Genomic DNA, 15518 nt, shown 5'->3' with positions numbered 1-15518 from the left:
TTTTATCTGCCTTTATACTTCCAAGTGGTTTATAAAATATATTAATAAGTTTATTATTACCCAAAGTCTTAGAGTACCTCAGAATTAGTATTGGCAGGGGCCAGGGATTTAGCTCAGTGGTTCTGCCACCTGCCTCGCAAGAGCAAGGTCCTGAGTTTGATCCCCGGTACCAAAAAAAAAATTAGTTTTGGGAATCATTATTTTCTGAATTAAAATGATTGGTCAGGCTAATAAGCTAATGTTGACTTGATGTGTAGGTTTTTGTAAATTTTGAGACAGATTTTTTTTTTGGTACCTGGGATCGAACTCGGGACCTTGCACTTGCAAGGCAGGTGACGGAACAACTGAGCTAAATACCCGGCCCAAGACAGATTCTTGATAAATTACTCAAACTAGGCTCAGATTTATCATTCTTCTAGCTCATCCTCCTGGAGTGCTGGGTTTAGAGGTGTGTACTACCATGCCAGGTATTTTTAAATAGGATTTTTTTTTTTGGTACCGGGGATTGAACTCAGGTCCTTGCACTTGTGCAGCAGGCGGCGAAACCACTGAGCTAAATCCCTGGCCCTTTAAATAGGATTTTTGAGGGAGCAGAATAAACATTATTAAATTTAGTTTGGGTTTTTCTTGTTGTGGGCTTTGAACTTTTGTTTTCTTTTTTTTTTTTTTTGTACTGGGGATCAAACTTGGGACCTTGCACTTTTGAGGCAAGCAGAAACACTGAGCTAAATCCTCGGCCCTTGTTTTGGTTTTTGAGATAGGTTCTTACTATGTAGATCAAGTTGGCCTTCAACTTGCTATGTAGCCCATCTTGGACTTGCATTTTAGATTCTCCTGCCTCAGCCTCCCAAGTGCTGAGATTACAGGGTTGTGCCACCATGCCTGACTGAACTATGCTTTGCTCTTCATTCATTTTTAGTTAGTACTTAGCAATATCTAATCCTGACTAGTAAGGTCCTGTATCTAGAAAAATAGTACATGGGATGATGTCTACATTACTTTGATTATAGATTTTAAATTAGGTAGTAGGTTCATTTTCTTTACCAATTCAGTTTACAGAATTGAACAGGTACCCTTATTAAACTTTTAAAGCCAAAACTAGACATTGTGGGGTGAATTTTTAAAAGATATAATTTAACACAATTGAGTACTATTCTGCCATAGGGATAAAATTGAGTCATTTATAGAAAATGGATGCACCCTAAAGAAATTAGACAGTTTCTACAAGTAGATGATAATGCCAATACAACATACAGGAATCTGTGGGACACAATGAAAGCAGTTCTACACAGGAAATTCATAGCAGTGAATGCCCATATTAGGAAAATAGAGAGAACTCAAATAAATAACCTAATGCAGAACCTCAAGCTCCTAGAAAAAGAAGAGCATAACAAACCCAAAGCTCGTACAAGAGAGGAAATTATAAAGATCAGAGCAGAAATCAGTGCAATGGAGACATAAGAGAATGACACAAACAAATCAATGAATCAAAGAGTTGGTTTTTTGAAAGAATAAATAAAATTGATAAACCTTTAGCCAACCTTATCAAAAAAGGAAAGAAAAGGCTGAAGTCCATGTGATTAAGAACAAAAAAGGTGAAGTCATAACAGACTCAGCAGAAATCCAGAGGATCATCAAAACCTACTTCGAGAACCTGTACTCTAATAAAATGGAAAACACAGAAGAAATGGACAGATTCCTAGATATGTACAATTTGCCAAAGTTAAATGAAGAAGATATAGAAATTCTAAACACCCCAATTACAAAGAGTGAAATTGAAAATGTAATAAAAAATTTGCCAACAAAGAAAAGCCCAGGTCCTGGTGGCTTCACTGCTGAATTCTAGAAGACATTTAAAGAAGAACTATCACCATTACTCTTTAAACTTGTCAAGGAAATTGAAAGGGAAGCAATACTTCCAAATTCATTCCTGGAAGCAAGTGTCACTTTGATTCCAAAACCAGGGAAAGACCCAACCCAAAAAGAGAACTACAGGCCAATCTCCCTAATGAACACAGATGCAAAAATCCTCAACAAGATGCTGGTAAACAGAATACAGAGGGTCATCAAGAACATCATACATCCTGACCAAGTCGGATTTATCCTGGGGATGCAAGGATGGTTCAGTATACATAAGTCAATAAATGTAAAACACTGTATTAACAGAGCCAAGGACAAAAACCATATGATCATCTCAATAGATGCAGAAAAAGCATTCAACAAAATCCAACACTCATTCATGATAAAAATGCTACAGAAAATTGGAATAGAAGGTCTTTATCTCAACCTGATTAAGGCTATCTATGAAAAATCAACAGCCGACATCATATTAAATGGTCAAAAACTGAAAACTTTCATGCTAAAATCAGGAGCAAGACAAGGATGCCCACTATTACCACTCCTGTTCAATATAGTTCTGGAAATATTAGCCACAGCAATTAGAAAAGAGAAAGAAATGAAAGGAATAAGGATAGGAAAGGAAGTTAAACTGTCATTATTTGCTGACGATATGCTCCTTTATTTAGAAGACCCAAAAAACTTCGCCAAAAGACTTCTAGACTTAATTGACAGATTCAGTAGAGTAGTGGGATACAAGGTCAGCACTCAAAAAAACAATAGCCTTCTTATACACAAATAACAGACTCACTGAGAGAGAAATTAGGGAAATAATTCCTTTATAATAGCGTCCAAAAAGATGAAATATCTAGGAATCAATCTAACAAAGGAAGCAAAAGACCTCTACACTGAAAACTACAGCACTCTGAAAAAAGAGATTGAAGAGGATATAAGAAAATGGAAAGACATCCCTTGCTCCTGGATAGAAAGAACCAATTCCAAAACTATTATATAGATTTAATGCAAGGCTGATTGAAATTGCAACAATATACTTCACAGAACTAGAGAAAACAATCCAAAAATTCATTTGGAACCAGAAGAGACCTAGAATAGCAAAAGCAATTCTAGGCAGCAGACACATGGCAGAGGGTATCACAATCCCCAACTTGAAACTATACTACAAAGCTATTGTGATAAAACAGCATGGTACTGACAAAAAAACAGACCTGAGGATCAGTGGAATAGATTAGAAGATGCAGAAACAACTCCAGACACACTCAGCCACCTCATCTTTGACAAAGGAGCCAACCACCTTCATTGGAGGAAAGATAGCCTATTTAATAAATGGTGTTGGAAAAACTGGATTTCAACCTGCCAGAGATTAAAATTAGACCCATATCTATCACCATGCACTAAACTAAGATCGAAGTGGATTAAAGATCTAAATATTAAAACAGAAACACTGAACTTGCTGGAAGATAAGTTAAGTAGAACTCTTGAAGACATTGGCATAGGAAAAGACTCTGAAGAAAACCTCAGCAGCATGGGAACTAGCACAAAGAATCAATAACTGGGATCTCATCTTATTAAAAAGCTTCTGCACTGCAAGAGAAACCACCAGCAGAGCTAAGAGACAACCTACAATGTGGGAAAAAATTTTTAGCAGCTGTACCTCACTCAAAGGACTACTATCTAGAATATATAAAGAACTGAAAAAAATTAGACCCCCCCAAATTCAAAGACCCAATTCAAAAATGGGCATCTGAAATGAACAGACATTTCTCAGACAATGAAGTAAAAGCAGCAAATAAACATATGAAATAATGTTCAACTGGTCATTCGAGAGATGCAGATGAAAACAACACTGAGATTCCACCTCACCCCAGAAAGATTGGCTGCTATCAAGAAATCAGTAACAAATGCTGGTGGGGGTGTGGGGAGAAAGGAACCCCCCTCCATTGTTGGTGGGAGTGCAGATTGGTGCAAGCACTGTGGAAATCAGTATGGAGATATCTCAAAGAACTAGGGCTAGAGGACCCATTTGACCCAGCTATTCCCCTGCTGGGTATCTTTCCAAAAGAATTAAAAGAATAAAAAAAAAAAAGAATTAAAAGAATCATCCACAGTAATATATGTTCACCCATGTTTACAGTGGCACAGTTTGTAATAGCTAAAGCTTGGAAACAGCCCAAATGCCCATCAGCTGGAGACTGGATAAAGAAGATGTGTTTTTTTTAATAAAATGGAGTACTACTCAGCCATGAAGAATGAGAAACTAGAGACATTTATAGCTAAATAGATGCATATTGAGGCCATACTCTTACGTGAAAGAAATAGGACACAAATGTGTAAATACCAAATAGTTTCTCTACTGTGAAAAACTGAAAGTGTAAATAAGGATTAAAATGCATAATGATAATTTGAAATAGGAAGAAAAGGTCCAAAGGGGTAGGGGAAATGAGAGGGGAAGGGGAAAGGAAAGAAGGGAAAGGAAAAATTATGAGAAAAGAAAGAAATGGAAACAAAGTCTCTGTGAATAGAGAAGGGTGGAGGGGGGGAATAGTGCACAGGTAAGGGGGAAAAAGATAAGAACCAAGATACATCATGTACAGGTACAAGCACCCAGTGATAAATGGAAATGTATTATATACCTCAAATATACCAATAAAAGAATTTAAGCAAAAAAAAAATGGATGGTGTCTGAGACTATAATGTTAAATGAAATAAATCAGACACACAAGCTTGAATATCGCATGGTTTCTCTTATATGAGAAACACAAAATATATAATGTGCAAAATAGAAGATAGATAATGCCAGCCATGGTGGTGCATGCTTGTAATCCCAGTGCTTAGAGGAGGCTGAAGTAGGAGGATAGCCATGAGTTTGAGGCCAACCTGGGCTACATAGTGAGTTCAAGGCCAGCCTGGACTGCATAGTGAGATCCTGTGCCAAAAAACAAAACAAAATAAAATAAAGTAAAAGGTAGACAATAGGAAATAGCAAAATAGATCTTTCACAGATCCAGGAGATGGAGGGAGGGAGGAGAAAGGGGAGGGAAATGAGATACAAAATTTTTAAAAGGGGAATTATAAAGTGTTGCATACATGCACCAAGTCTCTATGAGGAACATGATCAATATGTACTATAACATGTATAATACACACACATACACATACATGAAGGGGTCCAGGAGTATAAGTGAGGGGGAGGGAGAATAGCGAAAGGGGATTAACAAAAAGAATTAAGATGTGCCATGTACATGTACCACCAACTCTCTAAATGAATGTAATCATTATGTATGACAAACATGTACGAATAAGAAAAAGATGTAGTTTAAGAAAAAACTCAAGGATATATAAAGGTTTTTAAAAATTAATGAAATAAATCAGGTGTGGTGGCGCACCTAGAGTTTACTTTAAAGGTATGCACTTAGGTAAAATTCCTAACTTTTCATTGCATAGTGTTTGGAGCCACACAGCCACGTAGTTTAAATACCAGGTTTCAGATAGCTATCAGTCTCTCCCAACCCTTATCACTCATTACCCCCAATATTAACAACTGAAATTTCAACCTCGTAGTAATCAGCTTTTCACATACTACAAATATATCTCTATGGTCATAATTATCCTTTGGATATCATTAAATTGGTAAAGTGATTGGGAATGGCTTAAGTTTTTTAAAAAAAGTGTTGGTTTTTTTTTTTTTTTTTTTGGAAAAAGTGAACTGGTTTTAATTTGTAGCATAGTTACTGTGCCCTCACTTTTTCTCCCTTGTAGGAAACAAAGGCCTTGACATAGAATAGCTAAGGAAGCTAGTTTTCAAACTATCTTGCTTTCAAGGATCAGTTGTAGTTTATTAGATATAACCTTTGAGTGTCTCCAGCTATAGGTTGTTGTCCATAACCTGCTTTCCTCACTCATTTTTCAATTTCTTCATAGCTCTCAGATCTTACTTCAAAGGAATAATGGATGAACCATCTTCCTTGGCTGAACCTCTGGAGCTGAACCAGCACTCTCGATTCATAATTGGTTCCGTGTCTGAAGATAACTCAGAAGATGAGATCAGCAACTTGGCGAAGTTGGACCTACTGGAGGAGAAGGAGGGCTCTTTGTCACCAGCTTCTTGCAGCTCAGATACACTCTCTGATTTGGGAATCTCCAGCTTACAGGATGGTTTAGCCTCACACATAAGGTAAGAGAAACCAATTTAATGGTTAACTTACTTGACCTGTCTTATTCATTTTTTGATTGTGTTCTGAAAACAGCAAGAATACTAGCCAAGCTTTACCTTTTCCAGTGTCACTGGAAGCATACTTTTTTTTTTCTTTGTTCTTTTATTGGTACATGTTAGGTATACAATTCGTTTACATTTATCATTGGGTGTTTGTACCTGTACATGATATATCTTGGTTCTTATTTTTTTCCCCATTACCTGTGCGCCCTTCACCCTCTCTGCCCTTCCCTATTTACATAGATTTCATTTCTTTTTTTTTTTTTTCTTTTCTCATAGTTTCTTTGGACCTTTTTTCCCTTTTCAAATTATCAATTATTCATTTTAATCATTTTAACCCTTGTTTACACTATCAGTTGCTCACACTAGAGAAACAATTCGGTATTTACACATGTGTGTCCTATTTATTTCACTTAAGAGGATGGCCTCAATATGCATCCATTTAGCTATAAATGACTCTAGTTTTTCATTTTTTATGGCTGAATAGTACTCCATTTTATAAAAAAAACCAAAAAATACACCTCATTTTCTTTCCAGTTGGAAGCATACCTTTAATGAGTAAATGGGAAATGATGTATTTTGGAGGTTTTGGAATTGGCTTTTCCTTAAGTATTTTTCTCAACTTTTTCTTATCTTTCATACATAGTAGATCTGTTAGTGAGATCTAGTGAGTGAGTTAGGTTAAGGAATTTCAATCGCTATTCTACTTTGACTAACCCTGTTTTCACTTTCTTGATGATTGATAGGAATTCTGCAGAAGTGGGAAAATTTGTAGTAATCTTTGAATTGCTTCATCATGTCAGGAAGTTATATTCTGTTTCTAGTATAGCCAGTCCTCAGTAAAGGATTATGATATGAGTAAGGGGCTCTTATAGAGCTCTCTTTTTTCTGTAGAAACACAGTCTCTGTAATTGAGAATGTTAGTAAATAATAACACTGTACTATTGTTATTTATTGATGTTTGATTTTCCAACCAGTGTGTAAGATACTAACCTTTAGTCATTTGCTTTGCGATCCTTGGATTAAAGTGGTCACTGTTCAACAGAATTCCTTGGGAGGGAGGGTGGTTAAGAAATAAGCTGAATCCCTAGAGAGTCTGATTTCATTGGGTATTGGCTTACCCTGCAACTGGGGCAATATTTAAAAAGGCTAGCTGAGCGATTCTAATATACATCTAGTATTAAGATTATAGGCCTAACCTAGCTAAGCATAAATTAGGGTGGTTATTACTGCTGTTATTATGTTGTTACTTCTGTTATTAATGGGTCATAAAGTAATTCAGCTTCATTTTATATACTCAAGATACTGATATAGTAAAATCTCAGATGGGATCTGGCTGGGGGTGACTCTTCTGCCTTATTGTTATACCATGGGTTTAGAATCCTGGTTTCTGAGGCTGGGGATTTACTGGTTCAATCACCTGCCTCACAAGTGCAAGGACCCGAGTTTGATCCCCAGTACCAAAAAGAAAAGAAATACAGCAAGTTATTATGTTTTTTTTTCTTTTTTCCAGTACTGGGAATTGAACTCAGGACCTTGTGTGGCAGGCTCAGTGCCACTGAGCTAAATTAAATCCCCAGCCTTAAGTTACTGTGTTTTATTTCATAGATTCCTAGAAATGCAATGGACCAGAGAGACAATTTAGCCTAATGCTTTTTTTTTTTTCTTTTGGTGGTATTACTGAGGATTGAACTCAGGGCTTTTACACTGAGCTACATTCCCAGGCCTTCCTGGCCTTCTTTTTTTTTTCTTTTGAAGCCGAGTCTTGCTAAGTTGCCCTGTCTGGACTTGACATGCAATCTTCCAGCCTCAGCTTCCAGAGTGCTGGGATTAGAGGCATGTGTCATCATGCTGGCTACTTTTTGTTTTCATAGATGAGAAAACTGAGAACTGATGAAGGGAAATAATTTACCTAAGAGTGAATAGCCAGGGAACTGGAATTCAAATTCATATGTTTTCATTTCATTTCAGTAACTTTTCTACTCTATTTCCCTGACCATACAAGTGTCTTAATTATATAACTAGTTCATTCAAATTTGATTTTATAGTTAATGAACAAAATAATATATCTAAGAGGACTAGTGGTACTAAACTGTGTGTATTGTAGTGTACTGTAGAATTCCATACAACCAAAAATTATTATTTTCAAAATGTCATAGTGTCTCTCTCTCTCTTTTTTTTTTTTGTGGAACCAGGGATTGAACTCAGGATCTTGGGCTTGCCAGGCAGGCTCTGGCGCCACTGAGCTAAACCTCCAGCCCGACCTTGATCTCACTTTGTACCCCAGGCTGGCCTCAAACTTGAAGCGATCCTCTTGCTTCAGCCTCCCGAGTGCTGGGATTAACAGGAGGCTTGTAGTGCCTCTATTCAGAAAGATTGGATTTAACTCTCACCCCTTGAAGCAGCACAGCTTCTTGAGAAATTTGTCCAGTTTCAGACTATGCGAAACATAATATCCATTTGTTGAATTAGGAAACTGTGTTTGGCAATGGTGAGATAAAAGCCAGTATAGGAAACTCAGCTGATGATATCACAAGGTAGTTTGTAGTTGCCAGATCACTCCCAAAGATCATGACTATTATGCAGCGATATTGTGATCAGTGGTGCAGTGCCCGAGTTTCTCTGCATGTCTTACTGTTGGCAAAATTCACGCTGGTAGCTCATGGAAGAGTCTTGGACAGAAGTGTGATCAGCACCCTGGGAAGGGGACAGTTGCCAGTTTCCACTGGCTTCTCAGCCAGCTAATGTTCCAAAATAGAACTGAGTTTCCTTGATCTATTTCTTAAGTCACCTTTGGATGTGGTGTCCTTGGGGGGTAATTTAAATTCTATCAAATTCCTTTGATAGTAGAAAGACTTCTGTTCTGACATCTACAGTAATTAGGTATGTGATCATCGACAATTCATGTTTTTTTCTTTCTTTTTTTGTTTCATGTTTTCTTCTTGAACTCATTGTCCTCTCTGTAAAAATGAGTATACTCATTCAGATACTCCTTTTCATTCTTCGAACTCAAAATGAAAATAGAGGCTGGTTGAGTTTAAGATAAGCTCTTAGAATGAATAGCCTAATCTTTCACAAGTGGCGTACATTGATGGGGCAGGTATGTTCCTTAGAGATGTTAACTGGAGGTCTCTGATACCAATTGAAATAATTGTCATAACTTGAGACTGGGTCTGTCTCTTAAGTTTAGGGCTTGATCTTAGGTTCTAAATGAATGTCTTGTGTATGTAGATGAGTGGGATTAGAAAACAGACTTTTCTAGAGATGAAGATGACTTATATCATGTTTTTCTAGAGTTCAGAAAAAGACTAGCTAAATCACTTCTTAAACTTTAAGACCCAAATATTTGAAGATAAGCCCCCAGAAAGTAGTTATATCTTGATGAGACTACATGGGCCTCATTGAAGACAATTGTTTTGGCTTAATATTTTTAGATAAGGTCACTTTGGGGTTATTTATCAGCTATGTTGGTATAGTTTTGAAATTCATTATTAATATTCAATTAGGCATTTAAGAAAAAAGATGATTAGAAGACTGAATGTGGACATCTTTTTTTTTTCATTTAGTTTATTGGTACATTATAGGTATGCAATACAGTTACATTCATCATTGGGATCTTGTACCTTTACATGATGTATCTTGGTTCTTCTTTTTTCCCCATTCCCTGTCCTCCCTTTACCTCCTCCACCCTTCCCTATTTACAAAGACCTCGTTTCCATGTTTTTCCTTTTTTCATATTTTTTCTTTTCCCTTCTTTCCTTTCCCCTTCCCCTCTCACTTCCCCTATTCCTTTAGACATTTTCTGCCTATTTCACAATATCAGTTATACATTTTGATTCTTATTTACACTTTTAGTTTTTCACACCAGAGAAACTATTCGGTATTTACACATATGTGTCCTATTTATTTCACTTAAGAGTATCGCTTCAATGTGCATCCACTTAGCTATAAGTGTCTCTAGTTTCTCATTCTTTATGGCTGAGTAGTACTCCATTTTATAAAAAAACCACATCTTCTTTATCCAGTCTCCACTTGATGGACAATTGGGCTGTTTCCAAGTTTTTCCTATTACAAACTGTGCCGCTATAAACATGGGTGTGCATATATTACTGTGGTACGATTCTTTTAATTCTTTTGGGAAGATACCCAGTAGAGGAATAGCTGGGTCAAATGAGACTTCCAATCCTAGTTGTTTGAGGTGTCTCCATACTGATTTCCACAGTGGTTGCACCAGTCTGCATTCCCACCAACAATGGAGAAGGGTTCCTTTCTCCCAACCCCCACCCCCGCCAGCATTTGTTATTGGTTGATGTCATGTTAGCAGCCATTCTTTCTGGAGGTAAGGTGCGAATCTCAGTGTTGTTTTCATTTGCTTCCCTCGAATGACCAGTGATGTTGAACATTTTTTCATATGTTTATTTGCTGCTTTTACTTCTTTGTCTGAGAAATGTCTGTTCATTTCAGATGCCCAATTTTTGAATTGGGTCTTTATATATGGGGGGGGTCTGATTTTTTTGAGTTCTTTATATATTCTAGATAGTAGACTTTTGTCTGAGGAACAGCTGGTGAAAATTTTTTCCCACATTGTGGGTTGTCTCTTAGCTCTGTTGGTTTCTCTTGCAGTGCAGAAGCTTTTTAATAAGATGAGATCTCAGTTGTTGATTCTTTCTGCTAGTTCCCGTGCTACTGAGGATTTGTTCATAAAAACCTTTCCTATGCCAGTGTCTTGGAGAGTTCTACCTAACTTGTCTTCCAGCAAGTTTAGTGTTTCCGGTTTAATATTTAGATCTTTAATCCACTTTGATTTTAGTTTAGTGCATAGTGACAGATAGGGGGTCTAGTTTTAATCTTTGGCAATTTGAAATCCAGTTTTTTCAACACCATTTATTAAAGAGGCTATCTTTCTTCCAGTGAGGATGGTTGGCTCCTTTGTCAAAGATGAGGTAGCTGAATGTGTCTGGAGTTGTTTCTGCATCTTCTAATCTATTCCACTGATCCTCGGGTCTGTTTCTTTGCCAGTACCATGCTGTTTTTATCGCAGTGGTTTTGTAGTATAGTTTCAAGTTGGGAATTGTGATGCCCCCTGCCATGTGTCTGTTGCCTAGAATTGCTTTTGCTATTCTAGGTCTCTTCTGGTTCCAGATGAATTTTTGGATTGTTTTCTCTAGTTCTGTGAAATATGCTGTTGGGATTTCAGTCAGGATTGTATTGAATCTGTATAGCAGTTTTGGAAGTATAGCCATTTTCACTATATTGGTTCTTCCTACCCAGGAACAAGGGATGTATTTCCATTTTCTTACATCCTCTTTGATCTCTTTTTTCAGAGTGCTGTAGTTCTCAATGTAGAGGTCTTTTGCTTCCTTCATTAGATTGATTCCTAAATATTTCATTTTTTTGGATGCCATTGTAAAAAATTGTTTCCCTAATTTCTCTCTAAGTGAGTCTGTTATTTGTGTACAAGAAGGCTATTGATTTTTGAGGGTTGACCTTGTATCCAGCTACTCTACTGAATCTGTCAATTAAGTCTAGAAGTCTTTTGTCAGAGTTTTTTGGGTCTTCTATGTAGAGTATCATATCATCAGCAAATAATGACAGTTTAACTTCTGCCTTTCCTATCTGTATTCCTTTTATTTCTTTCTCTTTTCTAATTGCTGTGGCTAATGTTTCCAAAACTATGTTGAACAGGAGTGGTGATAGTGGACATCCTCGTTCCTGTTTTACTTTTTTTGGTACCGGGGATCGAACTTGGGTTCTTGCGCTTGCGCGGCAGGCGGCAAAACCACTGAGCTAAATCCCTGGCACTTTGTTCCGTTTTAGCGTGAAGCTTTTAGTTTTTGACCATTTAGTATGATGTTGAATGTGAACATCTTAATTTTTATAACTAGTATATGATTTAGAGGCATGTAATAGAGACATCTGTTTATGTATGTATTGGCAGTTTCTCTGCTTCTTATATGATGGCACTTGAGGTCAGATTGTTCTGCATACTTAAAGTGTACCATGTGCTGTCAACTCATGCTATCAAACAGGATTGTAATCAGTTTTGTCAACTAGTGTGCTGAATTTCTGGTTAAAGTCCAGCCGGAAACAGATTACTCCACATTTAGATCTTTTATCTCTTAAGATAGTATAATTTCTTTAATTCTTCTTAAAAATCTACTCCATCATGTGAAAGTATTTGGAACTCCATCAGTTTTCTTTCAAACATCTTAAAATATATGTGTGCTCAAAATATGGAATGGCCAACTTTTTATGCTTAGCAGTCATGTTTAGTGAAGGAATTTATCTGAGAAGAATCTGTCATTGTTGTTACTTGTATGTACATAAATCCAGCACAAGATGTTGTAAACCTTGGGTTCGCAAAAGTTGCTGCTTTAGAAGGAGAGGAAGGTGAATTATAGTCTTATCTGAGTTTTGGTCCAGAAATAAAGTATTTTACCATTGTCTTTGAAAGTTGAGAATTTAGGTAAGAGATTCTCTATGAAATGTTTGACTTCTCAGAAGAATCTAACTAGAGAACTTTGAAGTTTTTCATAATCAGAAATGATCTGTAAAGTTTCTTCCATGATACCAAAAAGGCAGTATACTAATGAGTTTGGAAGCAGCTCTTAGATACCATATTTCATTGCTGTAGATTTAAAAATGGATATAGAGCTGTGTAAACCTTTCTTTTCTCTATGGGGAGCAATGGTGTTGGTATGAGAGTGAGAGAATCTAGAAGTGGCTTTCAGCTTTCGTTCTCAATAGGTTAAGAGAGAAGTTCAGGAAAGCTGGGCATGGTGGCACATACCTGTAATCCCAGCACTGGGGAGGCTGAGGCAGGAAGATCACCTGAGTTCAAGGCCAACCTGGGCTACATAGTGAGTTCAAGGCCAGCCTGAACTGCATAGTGAGACCCTGTCTCAAAAAAAAAAAACAACAACAACAAAAAAACCACAAAGGAAAAACAAGAGGGAAGTCAAGCAACCATTAGCGACAGATAAGGCCTATCTATTGCTGTTATTACCTATTCTATTTTTCACTTTCTTCACTGTTTTCTTTCCAGTGCTGGGGATCAAACCCATAGCCTCACCCATGTTAGGTGAAACCCTCTTCCACACAGTTATACTCCCAGTTACTCACAGTTTAAGAACTTGCTGTCACGTTTTCTCAATGACGAATTAGAAAAAAATGGTAATGCTAGGTAACATTTGTCAAGTGATTTACTTTTTTTTTTAAATTTATTTTTATTTTACTTAATATTTTGTGGTGTTTTTGGGTTTTTTGGGTGGTACTCGGGATCAAACTCGGGTCCTTGCGCTTGACAGGCAGGTGGCAGAACCACTGAGCTAAATCCCCCGTCCTCAAGTGATTTACTTTGAGCCAGATACTCTGCTGTGGTTTAGATAGAGAACCACATTTAATCTTCACAACAACCCTGTGAGGTTGGTATTGTACTATATTGCCCATAATTTATGGATAGAGAACTGAGACATAGGTTAAATTACATATCCAAGGTCACAGGTAGTCAATGGACTAAATCAGCTTTTGAATCTAATCAGAGTTCATACTGTCAACCACTATAGCAAACTGGAACACTCAATACATCAGATGTACTATGTTCTCTTTGAGTAGTTCTTTAATTCAATGCCAGCCTTGTATATGTATGTATGTGGTACTGGGGATTGAACCCAGAGCCTTTGCACTGAGCTACATTCCCATCCCTTTTTATGTTTTATTTTTGAGACAGGGTCTTGCAAGTTGCCCACAGGGTACTTGAACTTGTGATCCTCCTGCTTTAGCCCCCTGGAGTGCTGGGTTTACAGGCATGCCTCACTGCACCCAGTTCAATATCAGCCTTGTTAAAAAGGGATGAGGAGGAGGGCTGGGGATTTAGCTCAGTGGTTCCACCACCTGCCTTGCAAGCTTAAGGTCCAGAGTTTGATCCCTGGTCCAAAAAAAAAAAAAAAGGGATGAGAAGGGCCGGGGATTTGGCTCAGTGGTTCTGCCACTTGCCTCACAAGCGCAATGTCCTGAGTTCGATCCCTAGTACCAAAAAAAAAGGGGAGAGGGGACGAGGAGGAAGATCTGGTGGCAGGGGGATCATTGCAAATTCAAGGCCAGTCTGAGCTACATTGTGGGTTCAAAATCAGCCTGAACTATGTAGCAACCCCCCTCCCCAAGGAGGGAAGTTAGGAAATATATTTTAAATAATGCTTTAAAAAAAAGCAGTATAGAAAATTAAAAACAAAATACAAGCTAGCAAAAATAAAGCCTTGAAATAAAACCAAGCCATATAGAGTACTGTCCTGATAATATAAAACAAGCCAGAGAATACTCTGCTAATACCCTATGGTTTAGTCTTCTGAATTCTTTTCCATGCATATTTATACTTGTATGTGCATTTCTTTTTACTGAAATGAGGTTATTGTACTATACATCTACTTCATTAAAGTTTCATCTCATGTAATATGTACATCACATTCAAGTTTTTTTCAGTTGACCCCATATTTTACATTCATTGAAACAAGTACCTAATCCAAGACCATATATTGTGTTAAGTCCCTTAAATTTTTTTCCCCCAATACTAGGGTTTGAACCCAGGACCTTAGAACTTAGCTACATCCCCAGCCCTTTATTTTATTTTATTTTTATTTTGTGATCTTGCTAAGTCACTAAGTTGCCCAGGCTGGGCTCAAACTGTGAACCTCCTGCCTCAGCCTCCCAGAGTGCTGGGATTACAGGTTTGGGCCACCTTACCTGGTTCCTTAAGTTTCCTAATACATCACATTTCCACTCTCTTCTCTTTTGTGATGGTGATTAGTGACTTGTTTCAGAGGAAGATAGTGAATCATGACAGTACTGCATATGGTTGTTAGTGATAATTTGGTGGCATAGAGAGAAGCAGAAGGCAAATAAAAGGAGATTTATTGTTCTACTTTTTTTTTTTTGGAGACAAGGTCTTGGTATATCTCTCAGGCTAACTAACGTAGAACTCCAGGGCCCAATTGATCCACCTGCCTCAGCCTTCCCCATGTAGCTGGGACTATAGATAAGCACTGCTATGCCTGGCCCCCATTCTCCACTTTTGTAGTTACAGCAGTTGCAGAACAATTTAATATAGTATTTAAAAAATTTTTTTATTTTATTGGTACATTTCAGGTATACAATATAATGACATTCATTATTGGAAATTTGTGCCTTTATATAATCTCTGTTGGTTCTTATTTTTCCCCCTTCCCCTGCCCTCCCTTCAACCCCTCCATCCCTCCCTATTTACAAAGACTTTGTTTCCATTTTTTCATTTTCTCATATTAATTCCATTTCCTTCTTTCCTTTCTCCTACCCCTCCCATTTCCCCTTCCCCTTTGCCCCTTTTCCTATTTCACATTATCTATTATACCTTTTAGGCCTTACTTACACTTTCAGTTTCTCACACTAGAGAAACTTTGGTATTTACACATGTGTGTCC

General features: G+C 37.4%; 1 protein-coding gene across 7 annotated transcripts in view; it reads left to right on the top strand.

Annotated features, from left to right (window-relative positions):
• Positions 1 to 15518, top strand: part of Acaca (acetyl-CoA carboxylase alpha) — a 301033-nt gene that overhangs the window by 58685 nt on the left and 226830 nt on the right. For all 7 annotated transcript variants that reach the window (XM_087191888.1, XM_087191890.1, XM_087191887.1 and 4 more), the window contains exon 3: positions 5776 to 6028. In XM_087191888.1, coding sequence (XP_087048014.1) covers positions 5776 to 6028 — 253 coding nt within the window. The remainder of the gene's footprint in view (positions 1 to 5775; positions 6029 to 15518) is intronic.

This window comes from Heterocephalus glaber, unplaced genomic scaffold (assembly GCF_053883595.1).
Source record: "Heterocephalus glaber isolate CG9 unplaced genomic scaffold, H.glaber_assembly_v1.0 deba00001564, whole genome shotgun sequence".
Lineage (NCBI taxonomy): Eukaryota > Metazoa > Chordata > Mammalia > Rodentia > Bathyergidae > Heterocephalus > Heterocephalus glaber.
Note: the sequence above shows the minus strand (reverse complement) of the source record. Positions and strands in the feature narration are given on the sequence as shown.